At 32.3% G+C, this 26,673-nt stretch overlaps 1 protein-coding gene across 1 annotated transcript in view; it reads left to right on the top strand.

Moving 5' to 3' along the window:
- LOC118204037 (exonuclease mut-7 homolog) overlaps positions 1-26,673 on the top strand; it is a 124,737-nt gene that overhangs the window by 75,439 nt on the left and 22,625 nt on the right. The window contains exons 11-13 of the mRNA XM_085806688.1: positions 111-220; positions 17,156-17,330; positions 22,810-22,952. Coding sequence (XP_085662814.1) covers positions 111-220; positions 17,156-17,330; positions 22,810-22,952 — 428 coding nt within the window. The remainder of the gene's footprint in view (positions 1-110; positions 221-17,155; positions 17,331-22,809; positions 22,953-26,673) is intronic.

The following is a 26,673-nucleotide window of genomic DNA, read 5'->3' as shown; positions in this document are numbered from 1 at the left end:
ATTTTTCACAGTATATTTTATTTAAATTCAGTGTAAATTATTTTCCTAAAAATATTGCTTAAGATATTGTAAATTTAAATTATACTGAATATTTTCAAATGCTTTCGTAGGTTGTGCTATAACGTGTGATGTTAACATGATTATAAACAACAGTAAATGTACTCCAGGAAAAACAAAAAGATTTTCACATATATTAGATATTTCAATATTTTATCGAAAAGTATGTATAAATTTTTAATTTTTTATCATATTTGATGTTATTTGGTGTATTCTTGATATATTAAGCATCAAATTATATTATATTATTTATTTCATTTTTACAATTGCCTTGTAGTTTTATCTGAAGAATTTTGTATTTAGATTTTCATGAGCTGCCTAGAATTTAGTAAAGCAAAATATTTTACCTTGCAATAGGATTCAGCTATCCAGACTAAATAGGGCCCTATTATGCATGAATATATGAAAATGGAGAAAATTTAGGCTAAGTAATGGCTCATGGAAAAAATAAGCTGTTGTAATGCTTTTAGGGTACATATTTTCTGAGCATTGTAGGCCACTTTTTTTCTATTAAACGTATTCTTATAAAAAATATGTACAAAGTCCGGAATCCAGGCTTTTCATGACTTCGTCGATTGCGGATTTGGGATTTTTCTGGATATTAGATCATCAGTTTAAATCTAATAAGATGGCATGTAGAAATTATAAAATTAAAAATATAAAATCGTGATTTATGAAATAATGAAGTATTTATGTTCTAAAGGATATCAAAATTTACACACACACACACACACACACACACAAAAAAAAAAAAAAAAAAAAGCTTAATATTTATTTGTTTACCTTATTAAACATTTCTTTCAATGTAAGTAGCTTAAATTGCTTCAGTTTTCTCTTTAATTCTGTAGACAGACATAATCTCTTGTTTAGTTACATTGTTGAAGTCCTGTAACTGCTGTTTCGAAAATTCCGACTAACTTGTCAAACGAAATTTTCTCCTTTTCAGTAACTTCTCTGTCACTTTCTTCACTATCGGTAGTGGTATTTTCTGGATCTAGAACCATACTACAGATTTCGCCATTCATTAATTGATTGATGATTGAGAAGCATTGTCATCACAATGAAAAACGTCTTTTATATCATCTTCATTTATTACCGCTTCTCCACATTTCTTTACAAAATCCGTTAATTGGAAAATTTCACCTTTGTTTTGCGATATCTGAAAACCTTTAAAATTAGCAGCTATCATCATCAAATTTATCCTTCACTATACATATTTGGCTATGAATCATGAGCTTGGCGACAAGTTGTTCCATTAAATTTTATCTTGCTTCTATCGCGCACTGAGACAATTAGGCCTGACTTGTATTAGCTTAGTTATGTATTGTACTTATGTCTATTTCTTGCACATGCTTAAGGCTTTTCAGAGTTCTGAAATAAATTCCCACATATATTTAAGCCTTATTGAGGGCCGGCACTAGATATCTTACCGCTTGATGCAGTCTCTGTGTGTCCTAAATTCTGTGACTCGGTGCGGCCATATGAGCCCGTCGCTATTTCTGGGTTTATGTGAATAACAAATCAGTTATTCTTAATTCAAATAGCCCTAAAATGTAATCTTAATCTCTGAGTATCATCAACAAAATCTATTTTTAGCATATGGAAAGAAATTTTTGGTAAATTTTTCTTCATTCAATATTTTTTAACGCATTTAGCTTAAATCTGTAATCATCGCCAAGCGTAATGCCAACATAAAAGGTTACCATACTCCTTTATTATTCATTTACAAACTTAAAAAAATTGTTTAGGCATCGCTACATGAGTCATTACTCAAGTTGTGATGTTTTTTTATACACATGCAGTGATGAAAGGAAAGTATAATAAATAATGATTCACCAGTTTTGCATCAAATTAGCGATGTATCTATGGGGAATGTTTCGGTTTGAGATGTGTGTAACAAAGCCAAATTACTGATTGTACAAATTTATGCTAAAATGATTGTTTCTTCAATAACAAGGTATTTTATTTAGTGTCGAAGTGAAATTAAGAATCGGGACTCTTAATGTTTTATTATGTGTGGAGGGGGGAAATTAAATGTGCATGCGTAAAGCATACAAGAAAAACGTTGGTGGTGGTTTTGAGGTCTGGATTTTAGATTATTTCGGATAATGGACATTCGGATTTCGGACTTTCTACTATGCTGCATTATTCTTTTATATTAGTTATAACAAAGAATTAACATTTAAATGCATTGATGATAAGCTGTTTTATTTGGTCTAGACAGAATAATTGATGTACTTTGGACTAATAAAATTAGCATCTTCTATGATTCTAAATACGTGCAGTTCTTTAGAATAACAAAAATCTCCAACTAAATTTGTAGTTATAAAATGTACAGCAAACTTATTGAGAAAGAAATTGGTTACATAAAGGAAACGAAAATTTTTCTTTAAAGGTATATTTTGAAAACATTAAAAAATTAGGGCATGAAGTAGTGAGAACATTGATTTGTCTATGTACTAAAAATAAATAAATAAATAAATAAATAATAAAAAAAAAAATGTTAAAGAGAAGAAAACTGACGTAAATTAGCAAAAAATATCTTGAAAATTTTTAAATTGAAAAGATGCATAATTTATTGTGTGTTGTTGCTATCAAACATTCATGTTTCATAGCCTTTTTCATGTAATTATCCTGATATTGTTTTAGAAACAAAACCATAAATTGCATACTTAATTTATCTGTATTTTAAACTGTAAAATGTTCTTAGTGCATGATTTGAATAGTGCTTTTTTTAACTGATTATTTTTTTAGTAAAAAAATAGTGACTATGTAAACTTATAATGACTCAGGGTATCTAATTACATATATAAGTATTTGTAACTAGTTGCTCACCGTTAAAAGAGATCTTTGCATGTTAACATGAGTTATCATTTTTTTTTTAAATTCTTATTGTGAACATAAGGTATAACAAAAAATTTTAAAATCAACATAAAATTCATTCCTTACAGCTGAAGATACTTAAAATAATATAAAACAACTTCTCTGGTGCTCTGCTGCTTCAGAGGGTTGTTGGAACTTTATATTAAATAGTGTATGTTAACTGCATTATAATTCTAGCAACTCTACACAGTTATGACACTAATTGGTCAGAGCACATTTAACTTTCAAAACCCACCAATCTTGCCAGTATCATGTTGAAAATGTCAAGCGTCTGTTCTTATCAGCATCTCTCTCATTCTTAGCAAGCAGCAGCGATGGCAACAGCCAAGGTTCTGTTACAAATCATGCTGGTTATGATTTTACTGCTGATTTAAAGCTATGTTGCTTGAAGTAAAATTTGCTTAAACTTCTAGACTGAGCAAGTATGTGACAAAATGAGGCATTAAAAAAAGAATCACCATAAAACTAATTGCTAGTCAAACTTAAAATATCACTAATCTTTAAAATATGTGGAACTATTCTAAGTATAAAATATAAATAATTAATAAGTTATAATAAGTAAAAATTTTGGAGGAATTTGGTAATTTAATGCTAATTACCTGATAAATTTTACAAAGTTGAATTTATTCTCGAGTTTTGTTTCATAATTATGCTAAGTATCAATTATGTTTAATAATAATGTATAATATTTGCATATTTATTTTATTTTTAGAATGGTATTACAAAAGTGTATTCAATTCCCTTTGTTGATAGGCTTTTCATTTTTGTCATTATTATTCCTTTGAAAGTACGTAATTTCAATGTGCAGAAATAGGTAAGAACCCTGAACCTACAAATCATTGCATGATGATAACACTGAAGATGTGTAAAGAGGCTTTAAAAGTTATAAACATATATTCCCATAATAATTTTTTAGTGCAAGAAGGAATGAGGAATATTTTTATTTCCATATTTCCATATTTTTAATTAATTAATAATTTTTTGCTAAAAATGCAAGAAGGAAACTTAAGCATTCAAGAATTGAAAATGAACTAATTAGTTAAACAATTTTAATTCCCAATTAATTAAATATTTTACTAAATTGCTAACTAAATAATTTTAATAATAACGGTAGCCTTATGCAGTTACATATTTTCCTTTTTCTAATCTTTTTTAGACTATTATATTTTTCATAAAAAACTATCAGTAAAAATTTATATAAAAAAAAAAATCTGATGTGTGCACCACATGACTTTCTTGTATGGAATATTAAATTATATGCATTTTTCTTACATTCCATTTAAACTTATTGGATTGAATTAAATCTGCTTCGTTGATAGCACATAAACCATAGTAGAATAAATGCGCTCTTTAACCCTCTAAACGGCAAGGCCGTATATATATACGGCATATTAAAATATGTCAACAAAATTAAGGCAATATATCAAAAGAAAACAAATGCAGGTATGAAATACCAGTAGAGGTTTTACATTAAAATTTAAAAAAAAAAAAATTGTTCTCATAGTAGTTTTGGGAAATTTGTGCTTTCTTGGCGAAAACCCTGGCCGCCCAGAGGGCTAAAATTAACAATGTTTGTTTACCATTAAATCTACTTCGTCGATAGCACATAAACCACAATAGAATAAATGAACTCTTTAAAATTCACTATATTTGTTTACCATAGCAACACTCTGGCCCTAGATTCACTTGAGCGCTACATTTGAATTATTTTTTAACTATGTCTGTGTTTTATCACTTAGTAAGAGGCAATGGGCCATTAATGGCCTTTACCAATATATTATACTTTACTTTTAAATGCATGAAAAATCGAGTAAGTTGTATCCAATAATATGAAAGTACTTGTGCACATGCTGTGGTAGAACTCGGAGATTACTAGCGATGGAGGCTCCTGTGCCATCCCTTGAATAAGTAAACTTTGAACAAATGAGGTGCTCGTGTGGCACAAAATTTTTTAACTCAGAATGCACAAAATTTATATCATCTTAAGAATTATCTAATCGCTGCCACATGTTCTATTCAAATACTATAATAAATCTAAAATGATGTATGAAAAAAATTAAGCAAAGAATAACAACAATAACATCAAAAAAGAAACAGTCTTTCACAGACGATTCAGTATTTCTCATTCAATTAATTCAGTTCTCACTTCGTGGCAAGGCAAAAATACATAAAAACTCAAAATGACTGTATTGAAAATTATGAAATAAATCTTAAACGCTTATTTGCTTGGGAATTTATTCGATTTAATTCGATCGAAGCACAATTTAATTCGCAATAATAAAAGAAGGCGTTATCTTTGTTATTGTGAAGCATATTTTCTCTAGATTGGCAACAAATCTACTATTCTGCTGTTTCAAATGTAAACAAATATTTCCGCCATGTTATTTAAAAATTAGGCTTAAACATATTAATAAATGTTGATAATTCTAAAAATATTGCATACAGATAATAAATTGTTGATAATTCTAAAAATGTTGCATACAGATTTACCGTAATTTCCGGAAGAAAGGCCGCACCAGCGTAAATGCCGCACTCGAGAAAAATGGCGGGAAAAAAATTAAAATTATACAGAAATGCCGCATAAACGCCGCAATAGATTAAATTGCGCTTGACATTGTTGTGGGCCGTATAGATGCAAAATCTCAACCTAAGTCCTGATATATGACATACCAGTTAAGAAAAATGCATGAAATGAAACCATAACTCAAAAATAAATTAAAGGTAAGAAATGTGGAAAATATATTTACCTTCACATATATACTTATATTTACCCACTAAAGAAGTCTATATTTGTAATACTCAGACTATACTATAAAAAATGTTGCAACAACAAAATATTAAAAGCTTAAAAGCAGCAGTATAGCTTCTGTTCCGTAAAGGTGCCATTTTCAAAAATTTTCCACTCCCTTAAAAACTGTCCAACATATACTTGTACCCAAACTGATGGGATCTGTATCTGGCAGAATGCGAAGAAAATTCAATTCATGCTGAAGAGGAAATACGTCAGAATTCGTTATTGCGAGGCAGGTAGAGTCGTGTCCGCCTTTGAAAAAAATTGCAGAAAAGGCAGGGGTGAAGAGAGGATGGGTCCTGGATGATTCATCAAATGGCAGAGGAGAGAGACTATTCAAAATGATGACAATGCTGATTTGAAAGAGGGAAGAATGTTATTGTTCTGAGATTCCGTTTAGGGTGAATAAGGCATGTAGGTCCGTTCAAGGGAAAGAATGTAAACAAAAAAACGTTCGCAAAAAGCAACTGAGTGGTCTGCGTACAATGACAAGGCCATCCGAACTATGTACAATGACAAAGTTATTCAAACTATGTACAACAGGGTTGCCACTCTACCTGGAAAACCGGGAGAACCGGAAAAAGTCAGGGAATTCGAAAATTGACCAAAAAATTCAGGGAAAAGTCAGGGAATTTAAGTATTTTTGTCAAAATCTGGAAAAATCAGGGAAGTTCATACAACAATCCCGCCAAAAAAGTGACTTTGGCGCCGACGTCTGAAGAGATAACTTTTTTGACGAATTGTGTATCATGTGAGTGTCATTCGGGTAGCTAGCATAGAACCAATTTTTGCAGCTCTAATTTGATTGTCTTTTAGAAAGGCAAAGCAAGTTTCCCGCAACTTTTGGTTTCCAGTATTCTCGAGAATCGCATGTGCAGTGCATGAATTAAAGAAAGTACCTGTTCTCGTATAAAACAAAATGGGTTCAATCCTAGTATACGGTACCATGGAGGTTAGAATCAAAGAATATGTATTGTAAAGAAGGAAAACCTCTCTGCTACAGACGTGAGTGGCTCCGTTCCATCATACAGGGAAACAGCTGTGCATGCGTGATATATCTGTCGCTAAAGCTCAAAACCGGTGTCGAAATTCGAAGGTCACGTTATCAAGAGTTCATAAAATGAATATCGTTTAAAATTTCTTTAACCACTTGCGCAAAAAAGACGTGCCACGCACGTCGAGATGCTTTTGTCTCAAACCGCGAGCGACGTGAACACCACATCGATAAGCATTTATCGCAAAAATTAAAATAACGTGGTGCACACGTCGCCTAACAACGAGATTGTTTATTTCTTGAGTTACAGCTCTGGATTGCACTTGCAGACGCGGAGCAGCGTAAATGAGACACTTTACCGCTTGTTATATTGTAGCGCACGGCACTGCAACCGTGTCTTAGCGCAAGTGGTTAAACTTAAAGGAAAAGAAAATACTTTTTAGTGCAAGTAAATTAATTCATGGATTAGTTATTTTCAGGGGGAAAAAAAAAAAAAAAAAAAAAACTACGAAAATCCGTTTTTAAAATTATTGCGAAAAATCCAAGAAGAAACATCCTTTGATAAAACATCTCTTCTTGGATTTTTCGCAATAATTTAAAAACGGATTTTCGTAGCTTTCTTTTTGTCAAAGAACATTTCTTCTTAACACGTGTTTCTCAATTTCCTGTACACATCCCGGAGAGGGAAATTCTGGCCGCCAGGTTCCATCGTGAAATCCCTTGGCAAATTTTCCCTCTGCATTCTAGCGGCGTAATAGCATTTTACTTGTATGGAACCTTTTCTTCTTTACATAGACATTCTTTGGTTAGAATAATCTCCATGTATGGTACAATGGGATTTGGTGACATGATGATGCGCAGTAAACAGGTCATTTTGGTCTTGGCGACAATTTTCAAAATTGTGCCAAAGCCTTACCATATACTAGAAGTTTACTGCAAAATATTTTTAAACCTTTTTTTTTTCTTTTTAATAAATACCTTGCCATTTTGCAGTAAAATAAAAAAATAGTAATCATTCATCTAGGCTAACCATGTAATGTAACTATATTCACTAAACTATCATTGAGTATTCTAATTCAATTTTTAAGTAGTTATCTTTATTTTTATGTTAATTTAATGTTGCTTCTTCCCTCTAAATTTATTTATTATTAGTAAATAATGTTTCCAAATTTCAGGAAATTTTCTCTGGCATAATCCTGAAATTAATTCTAGCAGTATGATGACATACCATCACGAAATTTAATGCACGTATTTTTTCCTTATGTATGCTGCGAAATAAATATAAAATACCTCAATTTATTAAAATAGATATTTTTTTTTCGTTTAGCTGCAGAATGTCTGCAAAAAAAGCCTTATTTTATTCCAGATTGGGAAGATTCTAATCTCAATCTTCAGTGGAGAAAACAACTATTATAATTATATTTGTGTTTTCAAGTGTTAAGGTGCCTTTTAAGAACATACCTCACACAAATTAAATTTACCTAAAATCTAACCTAACTATTTAGCATTGTGTTGTGATTTATAACGACCGGATTAGCCTCGTGTTGAACTGGTGATGATCATGAGTAATAATTAAATAAAACATACATTTGTTATCCAATGTATATATCTTAAATTTTATTAAGTTTCTTAAGTGGAAAAGTAAACAAAATTATCAAACAAAGTATACCAAGAATAATTAAGAATAAATGTCCTCTGGGATTTATTGAATAATTACCGTAATTTCCGGAAGAAACGCCGCTGCGTTTACATGTTTAAAACTTAAATTTTCAGCGGGTGCGGCATTTCTACACATGTGGCGTTTAGGTGCACTAAAAATAAAATATTTCCTATGATGGTCATTGTACATAGTTTGGATGGCCTTGTCATTGTGCATAGATTGGTGCTGTTGTTGTGTAATTTGAAGAAAAAGGCTAGAGGGCGCTGTTGCTCGCTTAGTTGTAAGAGAATAAAGTTTGTTCATGTTGAAGGCGGCGGCCTAAGAATACGCTCTGTATATAGTAATTAAAATATTGTTAAAAACATAAAAGTGTTCAAATTAGTAAACCCACTGAACCACCATCATTTGATTTGGAGATGCACAAAATTATTAGATGGTGCATCGGCGTAAGGAATTAAGGCTTTGTGAAGATTTTAGGTGTTCGATCCAAGTGTTTCGATTTCAATGGATATTTCATATTCAAGTGACAATGGAATTCCAAATAAAGGTAGGGAAATCTTAAATTAATTATTTAGTGATTATTTGTAGTACATTAGTAAGTATTTATTATTGCTGTCGTGGGTGTATTTAAATTAAATAAAATGGAAGAGAAGTTAGATAGATTGAAACGTAAACGTTCCACATTGAGATTGTCTGTTACTAGGTTAATTAAAGTGATTGAAGATAAATTAAAAATTGAAGGGGAGGAAAATTCGATTAAAGAATTACGAGAATTGTTTGAATTATTAACCGAAAAGAAAAATAATTTAAGAACGCTTGATGATGAAATACAAGAGTTAATTGATGTTAACTTAATTGAAGAAGATTGTAGTATAAGCGAAGAATACAATGACAAATGTATAATTGCTTGTAGTCAAATTAAGCAGTTTCTAGGTGCGGTTACCGCAGTACCGCCAGCGAGGAATTAATTATTTAGTGATTATTTGTAGTACATTAGTAAGTATTTATTATTGCTGTCGTGGGTGTATTTAAATTAAATAAAATGGAAGAGAAGTTAGATAGATTGAAACGTAAACGTTCCACATTGAGATTGTCTGTTACTAGGTTAATTAAAGTGATTGAAGATAAATTAAAAATTGAAGGGGAGGAAAATTCGATTAAAGAATTACGAGAATTGTTTGAATTATTAACCGAAAAGAAAAATAATTTAAGAACGCTTGATGATGAAATACAAGAGTTAATTGATGTTAACTTAATTGAAGAAGATTGTAGTATAAGCGAAGAATACAATGACAAATGTATAATTGCTTGTAGTCAAATTAAGCAGTTTCTAGGTGCGGTTACCGCAGTACCGCCAGCGAGGAATCCCCTAAGTTCTGATTTAAACCAGTCTAGTGGTAATGGAATTTTGCATGTAAGTTCCAGTTCTAGTGGGAATAGTACGCTGAAATTACCAAAATTAATGATTGATAAATTTTGGGGAGATCCCAAACAATGGAATGAATTTTGGAATAGTTTCGAAAATTCGATACATAAAAACGAAACGCTTTCAAAAATACAAAAATTTGTATACTTAAAAACATTCTTAACGGGACAAGCTTCGAATGTTGTGTCAGGCTTTGAGTTAACAGAAAGTAATTATGATAGTTGTGTAGCATTACTAAAGGACAGATATGGTCGAAAAGACCTGATCATTAATTCATTCATGAATAAAATTCTCAATTTAGAAGCCGTTAAAAATTCTGCTAACGTAAAGGCTTTACGTAAATTATATGACGAATTAGAAGTTTCGATTCGTAATTTGGAAACTTTAGAAGTAACTTCTGGCTCATATGGACATTTATTAATTCCAATATTATTAAAATTAATTCCGGACGATTTAGTTTTGGAATTTAATCGGCAAAGAGGATCGAAAGATAAAGTTGAAGTTTCGGAATTAACACAATTTATTAAAACGGAAATAGAATGCAGGGAAATTTCAAATCTAGTATTAAGCGGAAGAAAAAATCCTGTGCCTCCGCGAGTCGATCAATCAAAATATGAAACTAGAAAATATGTAAAAAATACACCCACGGCTGCATTTCATACTGCAGTTAACCGAAAATGCATCTTTTGTGATAATTTGCACGAGTCATTTAAATGCGAAGTGAATGTTTCTGATAAATTAAAGAAACTAAGATCCGAAAACCGCTGCTATTCTTGTTTTAAAAAATTCCATACATCAAAAAGGTGCAGAAATAAAACTAAATGTAATAAATGTGGCGGTATGTATCACAATGAATCGATTTGTACTAATAAATCCCTTGTAAACAAAAATTCGGAACAAGGTTATTCCGAAAATGCAACTGAATCTCTGACTTTGAATTCTGAGGAAAGAAATAAAGTTCAAAACTTAAAATTGATTGCTTCTGTTCCTCAAGGTGATAATAATAATGACTGTAATGCCAGGGAAATATTATTACAAACTTGTACAGTTTATGCTTGTTCTAAGTATAAATCAAAATTAACTAGATTAATTCTTGATCAAGGCAGTCACAGATCCTTTGTAACGAAAAAATTGGCCGACCATTTAAAACTTACTCCAATCCGTTATGAAAGACTTTCTGTTTATTCATTTGGTGCGACGAAGGCAATGAATCATTCCTATCCGGTCGTTGAAATCGAAATTCAGAATTGGAAACAAAATAATAAAATAAAAATTGAATGTTTGATCTCGGATGTTATTTCCTCGGCGTCCATCAGTGTGCCTAGTAAACAAATTGCAGACTTCATGGAGCATATGGGGTTGCAGATCGCCGATTGCGCAAGAAAAAATAACATAGATGTCGAGATATTAATTGGAGGGGATGAATTCTGGAATGTAGTTTATTCTGAAAGAATTAAAATATCTGAAGGGTTGTACGCAGTCAGTTCTGTCTTTGGTTGGGTTGCCGCAGGAATCGAGAAAAATAAAACAAACAAAAATTGTTCTGAAAATTTAGCGGTAATGACAAACACTGTTGTGTTGAAAGATTTAAGAGGTTTTTGGGAATTAGAACATATGGGAATTAATAATTCTGATGATTATTCCGATATTGACTGCGAAATAGTAGACCAGTTTGAAAGAAATTTGCAGTTTAAAAACGGAAGATATGAAGCAAATTTAATCTGGAAATACAGTCCGAATAATTTAGGAAATAATTTTGAGGTAGCTAAGAAACGATTCGCAAACCTTCACAATAAACTAAGTAAAACTCCGGAGATTTTTCAGGAATATAAAAATATAATTGAGAACCAGATATTAGAAGGAATTGTGGAGGAATGTCCAAATAATGATACAAATTTGGGATATTTTATGCCTCACCGAGCAGTGATACGACTTAGTGAAACTACTAAGGTAAGAATTGTGTACGATGCTAGCTCAAGGACAGAGGACACGAATTCGTTAAATGACTGCCTTGAATCGGGACCTAATCTAAATCCAAATATACTAGACATTATGTTAAATTTTCGTAAGTTTAAGATAGCGTTTTGTGGAGACGTTGAAAAAGCCTTTTTGATGATAGGAATTGCTGAAGGTGATAGAAAATTTCTAAAATTTCTTTGGTTTAATGAAAATAATGACTCCTTTAAGATTATGCAAATGTGTCGCGTAGCTTTTGGTTTGACTATATCTCCTTTCATTTTGGCCGCCACTATAAAATACCACATTCGAAAATATAAAGATAAAATGCCGGACAGTTTCCAAATGTTAAATTCTTCTGTCTATGTCGATGACCTATATTTTGGAGCAGGAACGGTTGAAGATGCATATCGGTTATCTGTAGATGCGGTTAATATATTTAAGGATGCTGGGATGAATTTCAGAAAATTAAGAACTAATTCTAAAGCATTAAAGGATTTATGGGTCTTAAATGGGATTAAGGAATCAGATAACAAATTAACTAGTGAATCGAATTTCTTAGGCATGATTTGGAATTCCATTGAAGACGATATAAAGTTAAATTTAAAAAATTTAATTGACTTTTCTACTGGAAACGATTTTGCTACAAAAAGGAAACTTTTTCAAAGCATCGCCCAAATATACGATCCATTTGGATTTATTGCACCCTTTGTTATTCGGGCAAAAATTATTATGCAAGAAATCTGGTGTTCCGGTTCTGACTGGGATGAGGTCCTTCCTGCAGAGATTAAGGACAAATTCAACATTTGGCGGGAGGAACTTAATGATTTAACTGAAATATCGATACAGAGAAATTTCTTTGATAATGATCCAATGAATATAAGCCTTCACCTATTTTCGGACGCTAGTCCTAAAGCATATGGGGCCATCGCATATTTCAGATATTGTACGAGTGATTCTAAAATTAAAACTTCCTTTATCATGTCGAAATGCAGAGTTGCACCTTTAAGAGCAATCACGCTTCCTCGTTTAGAGTTAATGGGAGCACTCATGGCTGCTCGAATGTATAAATATTTGAAAAAATTGTTTGGTGATTTAATTGAGGATGTTTATTTTTGGAGTGATTCCGAAATCGCCATTACTTGGATTAAAGGTTCGCCAAATAATTGTAAACCATTTATCGCCAATCGTGTTACAGAAATACAGAGTATATGCAACAAAAAATTGTGGAACGATTGCGAAGGGAAACAAAATCCTTCCGATTTACTAACTCGAGGAATTAGTGCTCGGTCACTAATTAAGAATGATTTGTGGTGGCATGGGCCACACTGGTTACGTTTTCCTATTGAAAACTTTCCAAAACAAAAGAAATTAAAACCAAATTCAGAATCGTTGGAGTTAAGAAAAAGTATTATTTTGACTGCACCTGTAATTAACAATGAATCCCCAATTTTGCATATAGAAAAATTCAGTTCTTTAGGAAAATTACTTCGAATTACTGCCTATGTATTTAGATTTATTGGGAGGCTTCGGAAAAGGTCTACAGGGAATGGACCTTTAAGTGCTTTTGAGATTAAAGCAGCTGAACATTATTGGGTAAAAATTACGCAACGAGAATCCTATCAAGCGGAAATAATTAAGTTATCAAATAAAAAATCAATTCTCGATTCTTCCATCTACTCCCTTAATCCAAGGCTTGATGAGGAGGGAATTCTTCGGTTGAAAGGTCGCATTCAATTTGCAGACTGTCACGAGAATTTAAAACATCCTGTTCTATTACCCTCAAAATGCAAGTTTACCGAGTTGATCATCATGGACTCGCATGAAAGGGTATTCCATGCTGGAGTTAATTCAACACTAACTCAGATCAGAGACAAATATTGGATCATTAAGGGAAGACAGCGTGTTAAGACTATCATCAGCAAATGTGTGATATGCAAACGATATAGTGCACGTCCTGGGGTACAGGATATCGCTCCACTTCCTCCAGACAGAATCCAAGAGTCGCCTCCATTTGCTGTGACCGGGTTGGACTTCGCCGGTCCATTTTTTACGAAAGACAGGCAAGGTAAAGTTTACATGCTGTTGTTAACGTGTGCGGTCACTCGTGCCTTACATACATATAGAGATAGTAACTGATCTCAGCACTGAAAGTTTTTTGCTAGCTTTCCGAAGATTTTTAGCTCGCCGAGGACTGTGTACCACCGTGTACTCCGATAATGCCAAGACTTTTAAAAGAGCTGATAAAGAACTAAAACATATTTTTAAAACTTTGAGTGACTCATCTGTGAAAGAATTATTTTCTGCTACAGGCATAAATTGGAAATTTATTACTGAGAGGGGTCCATGGTGGGGAGGGTTTTGGGAGCGTATGGTACGAACCATAAAATCCAGCTTATGCAAAATTATTGGTCGAGCATCCCTTACTGTGAAAGAGCTTGAAATCCAGGCAATGATTAATTGTAGACCAATTACCTACGTGTTTACCGATCCCAATGAACCTTCTCCACTAACGCCCTCTCAATTTCTGGTTGGTAGACGATTACTATCTCTGCCCTGCTAATCAATTAACATCCCTGAAATCTCTGGACAATAGGGCAAATTTTGGAATTAATGCCAGGCAGAGATGGTAAAATAAGATCTTGCATAATTAAAACATCTACTGGTACCTTAAAAAGGCCTATACAATTGTTATATAATATGGAACTTAACTAATGTTTGTATTTTGTATTTTTAGGTTTGATTCTCCTGACCTTGCTGATAGGTATCATTTAATGTTTTGTAAAATTTTATGTGCTTATAATTATGTATGCATGTTATATTTAACCATTTCTCCAGGATTTATTGTCGAAATATTAATTGAATATTCTAGAATATATTATTGAAAGATGAACTCTCCACCGAGTTCAGGTGGGGAGTGTTGTGTAATTTGAAGAAAAAGGCTAGAGGGCGCTGTTGCTCGCTTAGTTGTAAGAGAATAAAGTTTGTTCATGTTGAAGGCGGCGGCCTAAGAATACGCTCTGTATATAGTAATTAAAATATTGTTAAAAACGTAAAAGTGTTCAAATTAGTAAACCCACTGAACCACCATCATTTGATTTGGAGATGCACAAAATTATTAGAGCTGTTCCCACACAAAAGACCACTCAGTTGCTTTTTGCGAACGTTATTTTGTTTACGTTCCTTCCCTTGAACGGACCTACATGCCTTATTCACCCTAAACGAGATCTCAGAACAATAACATTCTTCCCCCTTTCAAATCAACATTCTCATCAGTTTGAATAGTCTCTCTCCTCTACCATTCGATGAATCTTCCAGGACCCAACCTCTTTCCACCTCTGCCTTTTCTGCAATTTTTTTCAAAGGCGGACACAACTCCACCTGCCTCGCAATAACGAACTCTGACGTATTTCCCCTTCAGCATGAATGGATTTTTCTTGGCATTCTGCCAAATACAGATCCCATCAGTTAGGGTATAAGTACTTGTTGGATAGTTTTTAATTAGGGAGCGGAAAATTTTTGAAAATGTCTCTAAACGGCACAGAAGCTATACATTTCTTACCTTTCATTTATTTTTGAGTTATGGTTTCATTTCATGCATTTTTTTTAACTGGTATGTCATATATCAGGACTTAGATTGAGTTTTTGCATCTATACGGCCCACGACGATGTCACGCGCAATTTAATCTATTGCGGCGTTTCTGTGTAATTTTAATTTTTTTCCTGCCATTTTTCCCGAGTGCAGCGTTTACGCTGATGCGGCCTTTCTTCCGGAAATTACGGTAAGTGAATTTGCTACACAATACAAGTTTAATTTACCTCCTAGCACAGCCAACGTACATTACGCGGGTAGACTGGAATTTTCTTGAAACATACTTGGAAAAGTCGGGGAATTTCTTTCTCCTGTTTGAGTGGCAACCCTGGTACAATGACAAAGTTATTCAAACTATGCACAATGACCATCATAGGAAATATTTTATTTTTAGTGCACCTAAACGCCGCATGGGTAGAAACACCGCACCCGCTGAAAATTTAAGTTTTAAACATGCAAACGCTGTGGCAAATCTTCCGGAAATTACGGTACTAAAGCTATAAAAACCTTAACCGGAAGATAAGCATAATTCAATAATTTTTAAAGCCAAAAAATGCACAATTTACAAACATATAAGAATAAAGAAACAGATCACTGAGCCAAGTAATAGAGTGGATATATATATACATATATTTATATACTTTTGGTGCAGCCGATTGCAACCAAAACACGAGGTGCACATCTACATGTTATAGCAGTCCTATATACAAAACTTTAACATTCTGAGGCTATTCGTTTTTGAGTTATGCAAGGTATATATATGTACGTATGCTCAGACGCCACGAAAAATTCTCTTTAGAATTCATTTTAAACTAGTTTTAGAATTTTGTTTTTGGAAAAAGAGTTCTTTATTCTGTCCTTATGTACAGATGTCGAGCAAAAAGATTGTTAAATTGCATTCGATATCGGTGAAAATGGATATTTGCGTTGAAATATGATGCCTGAAACGTTTTGCGATTACAATTCTTCCTTTTTACATTGTACAAGGAAATAAAAAGAGATTAATTGAATAATGACCTTTAGTTAAATACATAAATTAAGAATTATGTTAACTGTTACGCATAGTATTAATTTTCTACTCATGTTCAGTTTTTGAATGCTTAAATTTCTTTCTTTCTTTTTAAGCAAAGAACTATTATTTAATTAAAAAATATGAAATTTAGAGGTAAAAATATTCCTCATTCCTTCTTGCGCTTGCAAATCGTTATATGAACATACATTTACAAATTTTAAGCCTAAAACATACATGTCTGCTATGTTATGGTTATGCAATGATTTACAGATGCTTTATTTTTTACTGCGATATTTTGGGCAATGATTTTTTAAAACTGCAGTGTTTTTGAACAGCTTTATTTTCAATGATGATGTTTTAATTTTGCTTTCTTTTCTCGCATGGTGTTTCGTACGATGATGTTTTTGTCTTGCTTGTCTGTTTTCATTGGACCAATGAACAAGATTACAATTAAAACTTCTCTAACTTTAAATCTGTGAATGAAAACTGTCACAATTTAAATTAATAGCTTCACTGAAATGCAGTATGTTTAATTTCAGGTCTCTTGGAAAAGTGGAATTTATTTATAAATTTGCTTCTCTAAGCCTCTATTTATAGTTAATTTTTAGTAATATTTCAGTTTTTGTATTCTTTGACTGATACTGTTTATTGTATAGATTCCATTATTGTAAAAAATGTGTTTTAAATTAATTTTTGTATAATTTTGGAAATAATTTTGTTTTGTGATTATAATGCATAAATTCCTGATATATTAAAATGAATTTATTTATGTTCCTCTCCTTAGTTACAGGAAGTATACCCAGAGGAAATGAAATATAATGATGATTGTGATGATAAACATTTTAGTATAGGACTCAGTAAACTTTGTGAAATTATTCTTGGTAAACCTTTAAATAAGGAAGAACGTTTATGTGATTGGGAGAAGAGACCTTTGACTGATTCACAGCTTGAATATGCAGGTATTAAAATTTTGCATTCTCAATTTTTATTAAATAATTCAGATGGCTCCATTTTTCCTAGATTCTACATAATGAGTTAAAAGCTTATTCAGTTTGTTATTAGAGGGTTCGTATGGTCCATAAGTTTTTTGGAATTGATTTTTGGTCCTTAATTTCAGCCAAAATCGTCAGAAAATCCTTAATTTTAATCGTTTGAAATTTCTGTCGGTTTTTAGACTACCATTTTGTGTGTGAATTAACATTTTGGAGTAATATTTTTGGCGATTTGCTGACAAATATGTTTATTTTTTGAATGGGTTCATGAGTTATAATTTGTTCCTATTTCTAATATAAATGGTGGGATACTAAAGTTTCTGAGCAAAAAGTGAGACATAAGCATTTTGAAATTATTTCATTTTTCTAATGAAGAGCTCTTAAACAACTTTTCGCTTTTTGGGATGTGAATTCTTTAATTAAACTGTTCTAAATTTGGCGACTTATCAACATTTTGGCGATTTTAAGATCTGTTGCTATAGAAAATTTTTAATTCCGAGATCTAGAAATTTTTCGACAGTTTTTTTAGAACATTGTAATATTGATAAATGTCTTTAAAATAATTGTAATACTTTTGAATTATATTTATGAGATAAGATTAAAATAAAGCATTTTTATTTTTTGCTGTGATATTATAAAGTTCCATTTCGGCCGTTTATTATATGTGGAAAATAAGCAAGGTATAATGCTATAAAGCACCATTTATGAAACAGTTCTTAGCAAAAGCAAACTAGCTATGTAATTAATTAAAAATGTATTTTTAATATTTTCATGGTAAGAGTTCTCCTCTTGTAATTGTCTCAGAATATTCAGAATTTTCAAAATGTACATAAGTTTTCTCCTTAAATTGCGCCCGAGCCCTGCTTTGGTACTTCTTAGTTTTGGGGATAAATCATATTCTACCCAGAGCCCTAAATAAGAAAGCTGTGACACTTCTTTTTTGTACCTGAACAAAATTTCAGTAGAAATTTGATATAGAAAATTTTATTTTTAGTAATAAAATTATATTAAAAATTGCTTATTAAATTTTAATTTATCTCTTCATATTTTAAATTTTTATTTAAATTATTTAATTTCTTTAAGCATTAATTTTTGAATTATTTTAATAATTAATATTTAATTTTTAAATTATTAGTGATTTTATTAGCCATTTTTTTTTATTTATTTTTGTACCTCTTTCCTGATGGTGTTCCACAGGGCTCCAGCATATCTAATTTTAGAAATTAAGCCCTGTTTTTCTCTATAAAATTAATTTTACACTTTTTTCAAAATATTTCTGGCTTAATGCTGTTACAGAATTGATAAGGGTAATTTTTTATAGGATTTTAGGCATTGCAGCTTAAAAAGTGTAGAAAGATATGAAGGCAAAATTTATAGACCCATGATTCTAAAAGATTCCAGAAAAATGTGACAAAATGAAAAATGTCTCCATAGTATTAACATGCAATTTCTTACTTTTTGGAGAATGTCTGAAAGAACAATGAAAACATTATAGTTGAATGTTTTACTTCTGATACTAGAATCTTTTTCTTAACATTTTAATCTTCCCTTTATTTTCTCTATTTTCCCTAGACACAAACATGGAAAATATCAAAAATGCTTCTAATCTTATCACATGGATAGGCATTATAGAAAAGAATTCTTTTATTAATAAAGATATTGAAAACTAACAATTTAAAATATTCATCTAATATGTCTTAATGCACCATACACAGGGCTGGCACTAGGCATTTTCCCACTTGATGCAGTCTCTGTGGATCTTAAATTCTGCTGCCTGATGCCTTTCTAAATTCTGCTTCCAATGCCTGTTCTAAATTCTAAAAGTTTTGCCATTTCTAGACTTTATTTTTCAGTGTGTCACTAAATTCTAAAAATTATGCCACATCAGCTCCCTAACCGAAGCTTACCATATATATTTCATATTTCTTCTGAATGTTCATATTACTAAAAAAAATAAAAGCAGTAGCTTTTTCTATACATTCTAAATGCATTTAGTTTATTTAGAATATCAGAAATCTTTAATTAAATCCAAAACTTCTAAAATGAAAAGAGAACTTGAACTTGAGAAAAAACAACTTGAAGATATTTAATGACACAATCGGCAGGATTCCTCTCCTCATCATGTAATTGCGCATTCTGCAATAACTCTGATGTAATGCTCTCTGAGGACATGGATTTTGGGATGTTGCTCTTTCTTTCAATGCTGGTTACTGGAGTACATGCTGCAACAACTTCATCTTTCTGAATAACTCTGTCCTTCTCAATTACATTGGCAACTCTCACTGGGATAACCATTCTCGTTAGGTCGGCGAGTGCTGAGGCTACTAGTAATCCTTTTGTGCTAGTACAGTTATTGGGATAGTCTATGATGCTGTAGTGGAAATTTCTGTTTTCAGCTATGGATCCAGGAAGTGGAAACTCTGTTCTAGCGGGTATTGGGATATCGTCATGAGCTATGATTTTGTGAATAGATTTGACTCCTTCATTATTAATTCCAAATAGGGCTGTGTCCTCAGATGCAGAATGCAATTCATTATCTTTAAAGTCCAAGGAAAAATTTATTTCCTTAGAAAGTTCAATCCGAGTACGCAAGGATCAGTGATCTCTGCTCCATATGTCGTGATGGTAAGCGGCACTTCCAGACTTTATGTTAATGTTTACTTTTCCATTGATGTCGATCTTCTCACCAGATACAGTCTGGAGGGTAATGCAGGGCAGCGTCCAGATAGGTTTGCTTCTCAGTTGTTGAGCCAAATCTTTTCGGATGATGGTAACGTTGGCTCCTGTATTTATCGTCATATTGCAGGGAACTCCATTAATATGTCCTATTATGAAAAGTCCATTACTGCCACCTCTCAGTGCAGGAAAATTCATACTGAGGCTTTTAATTATCTGGCAACCTCCGCCCCGCGAGATGGCCACTAATTAGTGCCCCTGTTTTTTGTTGGGAGAGGTCTTAACATCCATACCCTGAGGTGTTCTGCAGTTTCCTCGTATGTGCCTTTCAGCACCGCAGTTGCAGCACTTTACAGTCGGTTTCTTGTCACCAATATTCCGTCTCAAGGAATTGAGTTGTTGGGTTAAATCATCTAGACGAGCGGCCATTTGATCCTCTGGTTTTTGGACTAGAGCAGCTCTGATTTTGTGGCGGTCTCTACGAGTGGCTTGCTGGGCTGCCTCAAATTTCATGGTGTGCACTAGATCGCTTTCCAAATCCTTAACATCTGCCATTTGCAGAGCTTTTTGTATTTCAGGATCCCGGATACCGTCGATGAAGTATTGCAGCGATAGGATTTCCCTTGTTTCTGTCAAGCACTCCGAAAAGGTGAGGTGAGATAGCCTTTCAACATCCGTGGCGAGCTCCTGAAGTTTTCGGTGGGCTTCTGTTGATGAGACTTTAATTGAAGCCTGCTATAGTATTTCAAACGTATCCCGAATCACAGCTCCAGTGTGCACGATAAAGCTCCAAAATCTAACCTTTGGGTTTCGGAAGGGGTCTGAAGGATATCCGCTGAGTCTGCTCTCAGAGATGCGGCGAGATGACAGACCTTAGCTTGGGAATCCAATGCATTTGCTTCCACCACTATTGAAAATTGCGTCTTATAAACTTGCCAAGAGGTTTTCCCATCATACATAGATAACTTTAGAGAGGGGTGAGGAAGCATGGGTAAAAATTTAGAGCCCTCTGAATTGCTTCCTACTGTGGCTATACATCTCTTTATTGTGTCAACTTCTTTGGCGACGACAGCAGAAACCCTGTCTTCAATTTGTTGTTCGATTTGCCCTTGCACAGCAGAAATTCTTTTTTCAATTTGTTGTTGGATGGCTGAAACTCTTCCTTCGATTTGTACTTTGAGAAGAAACTCTTTCTTCAATTTGTCCAACATTATTTTCAACCGTGTCTATTCGGCTTTCCATAGCCTCAAATTTGTTTTCTATTATGCAGGTAATTTCCTTTTTCATTTCTTTTTGACCTGCTTGAATTTCCGTCATCTCTTCCTTAACGGATTCTTGGCCCAATTTCATCTTTTCTTGACCAGCATCCATCTTCTCTTGAACAGCATCCATCTTTTCTTTAACGGATTTATGTCCACTTTCATCTCTTTAACAGGATCTTTCATCTCTTCTTCAAATACAGCAAAGGCTGCCGTGAATTGCCTTAATTGGTCTTCCATCGCTCTTGTAACTGGCATTCAAACCCCACTCCTGACACCAAAAATTGTTGCGGGTGGGTTCTTTATGAATTGAATGCACAGGTCCGATGAAAAATGAATAAAACTTATTATTATCACAACAAATAAAACAAAATGCTTAAGTTTCCTCAGATATTCGTACAATAGTGCAATATCTCACAGCTGTTATCTTTTAATTACTCAAACAGTTAACAGAACTTAATTCAAAACAGTTAGAGAAAGCTAATCTGATCTCACCGTAAATTCACTAGAGTAAACAGCAGCAGTTTTCTAAACAAAATTCCAGATTGAGAAGTTTTGATCCCTCTTATATAAGTTTTTTTTAAATGCACGAGATTGTTTTGCAATTTCTCAAAATCAAAAAGAGATATTTATTTATTAAATGTTAAATGCACGTGCTCTTGTATTTTTAATTTTCCGACTTAGCTTTCCCTTAATATTCATCACGCGCTGCACTGCATAAGGAATAAAACAATTTAATTTATAATTCTACTAATATTAGCTATTTAAATACCAAATCTGCAACAATACTTTAACAGCCTGACTATATATCAGTAGCATTCTAATCATTCATTCTGTTACATGTGTTGCTGAAGTTGTAGTGTCTTTTAAGGAAAATTTTGAGTAAGATGATGCCTGTCAATGCATAGTGAGTATCTTCACAGAATATTTGCATAGTTTTCGATCTCTTCTTTGATCTACTATTTGCATAACTTTTCCTTATTGTACATGTATTGTATATGATAGGATGCTAGTTATATCCATGTTACATTGTGCTTGAATGGACTGTGCAATTATAGAATATATGACATTCACCGGATAGCATATGATATTTAGATCAATGTTTAACAGAAAAAATATGCTCATGCATTTCTAATAGTAGTTATACATTACAACTAAAATATAATGGTTCTAGGTCTATGTTTTCACAGTATATGGATTGATTGCTTTTCTATATTCTTTTTGTTTCTTCATCTGTTTTAACTCATGCTATTCTTTATCAAGATAATTTTTTTTTATCTTGATAAAGAATCATTTGATGCATTGATGTTTTTGACACAAGAATGCTCATCATTAATATCAAAAAATGATAGTTCTACAAAATATTCTACATTTATTTTAATTAACTTCTGCTTTCTTCTGATAATGTCCCCAGAATCAGCTAATGAAGTAATTTGAAGGATACCCCATTCTGTATTTGTAACACTTTGATGTAATGTTCTGGTTAATGAAATTTATGAAATTTTTCTTAGCACTTGACGCTTACTGTTTACTGCAAATGTATGATAAATTGAAGAAATTTGCATCAGAAAAAAGTATGAATTTTGATCATTTGTGTACAGTGGCTATTGTAATGACAACTTCACTTTGGAAGCCAAAGAAAAAAATAAAAGGGGTGAGTATTTTCTTTAGTATACATTTTCTGTAACTTCTTAATCCTTAGACTGAAATGTCATGTTTTAATTCTTTTAATTTTACATTTTATTACTTTGGCATTCAATGTATTAAATACTGGACAATAATTTTCACAGGATCTATCTGGATCAAGATTTTGCTAAGATTCTGTGAGCTCAAGATTTTGTTAACATGATTTTGCTCAAGATTTTCTTAATGTAATTTTGCTTAGTTTTGATTAATTTCTGTCAAAACAAACAGTACTCCTAACTGTCACCACCATTTGCTATGACAGCTGGGAGCACTGTCTGCTTTTATTGGAATATTGAAATAGGAGATGAATAACTGTTGTTGCTTCACTTTGCTACTAAATATATACAGAAAATATATGCATAAATTTTTGGAGACAGGTTAAGTGATAGATATTATAGATGCAGTTAACAAAGTTATCTTGTATATAAGAGTAAATACTGAATATTATAATATATATAATATTGAAAATCATAAATTTTTAGGATTCATAATTGAACAGAGAGAATAATTTTCTCCTTTCCCTTTTTTATGCATGGATGTGAATGCTGGATGGTTAAATTGCTGAAAACTGTTGCAAAACTTTACTGAGTTTGTTCACTTCAAAATTTTCTTGAATCAGAAATAAGTTTTAAAAAAACGTGAGATTTATCTAAGACTGAAAATGTCACTGTGACTTAAATTCTCTTACTGACATCATATGACATTTAAAATCAAATCTAAAACTACAAGGAAAGTTTAAACTTACTTGTCATCTCACTAGATTTATTAGAGAATTAGTATTAAAACTGATTCTTGTCATACAATAAATCTGTAATAATAATTTTATAGAACCTCCAACTGTAAACAAATATGCAGAATATTTTTATTATGAATTTGAAGACTACTTTGCTAATATATATACAGAGTGTTTCAGTAATAAAGTTCAATACTTTTGGGAGAGATAGAGTACACCTGGACAATGGAAAATCACATAGCAATGCAATGTTGGAAACACTTTCTTGGCGTGGTAGTGACGACTCAAAACACAAGAAAAGATGGACATGTGCAGAGTGAAAAAAATGTTTATGATGCTTAATGCAGCAGAAAACAATAACAATTGTCATCAAGGAAAAAATTAAATTTTACGACATCAAAATTATGACACTGGATTGTGATGCAGGCAGGGTTTTGTACACCAGTGTCTTGATGTACCCCCAGAAGAAGTAGTCAGTGCAAGTGAGGTTAGTGTTCTTGCAGGCCAGGCCAATATGACCGTAAATTGGTATCTTTACAGTTGCTGTTTCTTCCATTGCAGTGACTGTAACCAAGAAAACGAAAGTCTTGAAAACCAAGCTTCTGAAGCTTCATGCATGTAGACAGGTTGCCATTATAGGTGTGAAGGATATGGCTCGGTGAATATTCTTAGAAGATATAACTCCCCATCACTAAAACACAATTTTATTGACACGACTATTCATTAAAACAGTCAAACTTCTGCACAAATACTCCAACCTTCTTGTACTCAAGATGAAGGCAATGTGTGTAAGTTTGCTGGTCATGCCAGCAGTTATTGCAAAAACAACAGGACATTATCTGGTGGTGCGTGCAGCCAAACATAAGACTGCCACACTCCAAATAAGTAACAGCAGTCTGATAAAATGAAACAGTAGCTTCTTGAAGTTTAATAACTTCATATTGTGACATGTCTCTATTTTCTTCAAGGCTTTAAGAAAAACTGTGGAATTTCTTTAACAATTTAATTTCTTTAACATTTGTTCGACTAAAGTTATTCTCTCTTCTCAATATTGAAACTTTCAGAGCATCTGTTAAAGCAGTTACATCAAATACAAATGCAGTTTGATTTTTAATTGATTTAATAACTTTATGAAATTATAAGGTATTTTATTCCTCATTTCTGCATGTCTTCACGATGTAAAGGTAGCCTACTCGATGTGTATTTGAGAGGTCCAGGTTCAAGTCCCAGCAAGGACACTGCACATTTTTCATCTCTCCTGCTTCAAAATAATCGATTGACCCTACAAAATATTGAGTATTGATGAAATGTAGTCAAGCTTCTGCCACTGGATTTTCACAGAATTTTTAAATAAGCATGGAGCAGTTTTCTTGAGAGGAAGAATAAGCTTTCCATGGTAAAAACATTTGGAGTATTCTTTCAATGGCAGGAAGTAATGTTAACCATCTTATTTGTGAATATTCTAATATCACTGAAAAAACGGTTTCTATGAAGTTGCAGATATTTTTCAATGTTTCTACTTTAACAATATAACATTTAAAGTATATCTTAATAATCATTTCTATATCAACTGGCAAACCATCAGCTTATAGTGTTATGGGTAATATGTGCTGCACATTTGAATCCAGTTAAACCATGTTTAAGGTTGCACTGAAGTTTAACAAAAAAAAAAAAAAAAATCTGCACGTTTGTCAGCTTTTTCAAAGTTATAATTTGTATTATCAACACAAAGAACAATAGCTGTTTATTTTGAATTATTTTCTTCAAGACAGGTAGTTAAAGAGTTGCTTACTATCAAATGTATCAGATGTTTTACCTGGTAAGGATTTAAATTCAAAAATTTTACTCTAACTCCATAATTCCTGTTTATAAATCTAACAAATATTGGAAAAAGTTTTATTTCCCTGTGATTGGACGCATTAGTTAAGATAGAAATTACTGAAAATTTTTCTAAATAATTATGCAAACTGTCATAGGGTAAGGCATGAAAGCATTTAATATTATTCTTCGTCCATGGTTCACGCACATGTAAATTTAGGCTCAAATGCCACTTGAAGCAGCTTGGAAGGACAATTCATAGATCTAAAACTATGGTATGCAAAAGTACCACCTACAGCTAATTCTTCTTCCATATCATCCATTTTCTACTGTTTAAAGAAATTCTTTAATGACGAGCTAGGTGCAGCAGCAGTTTAACATTTTTTATTTATTATTATTTATATGAAGTTTAATATGTGTATGTCCACCATGGCTTATTGAAAATTTTAAAGAACATATATTGCACCCTACATCGGAATCACTTTTAGTTTTTTTCAATAAGTACGTACTGTACTCCTTCTTCGTTAAATGTTATTAAAAAAATCAATGGTAAGAATAAATAATAAATTAAATCTCAGCAAAACATACCCTTAGCATTTATGTAAATGCACCGTTGATAAATAAAAAATGTATGTCATTGTCAAATGGAAAAACTCCATTACACGTCATCATTTTGGTAAATTTTGAAAAACTTTTTTAACCCTTATGCAAAGTCAAAATGATGATGGAATAAAAGTTTTAGGATCTAATTGTGACAAGAGAAAGATGATTTTAAATGGATATATCTAAAATAAAATTTCAGTGAACAATAAAAAAATTGTTTTTAGATGTTGTGTAATAATATGTAATGTATGTAATGCACCATTGATAATAAAAAAATATTTGTATATATTATAAATTCAAATCACAAACAAATTAATATATCAATTAAAAACTGCAGTGCTGCCTTTAAGTGAAAGTTGGAACTACAACTGTGAGCTGTAAGCAAATATTCCATGTATATTGGGGGGCTGGGGAAAGAAATACGGGAATGAGAAAGAACTGCCCCTCTACAGTTTGTCTAAGGTAAATTTCTAGATGGGGAATCTCCTGTTCATGCAGCCAGTATGGCCCGTGTCTCTTAACTTACACTTGCATT

Source organism: Stegodyphus dumicola, chromosome 12 (genome assembly GCF_044657685.1).
Source record: "Stegodyphus dumicola isolate Sdum_Otavi_A_Nest chromosome 12, ASM4465768v1".
In the NCBI taxonomy this organism is placed as follows: domain Eukaryota; kingdom Metazoa; phylum Arthropoda; class Arachnida; order Araneae; family Eresidae; genus Stegodyphus; species Stegodyphus dumicola.
This window is presented reverse-complemented; position numbering and strand designations above follow the sequence as displayed.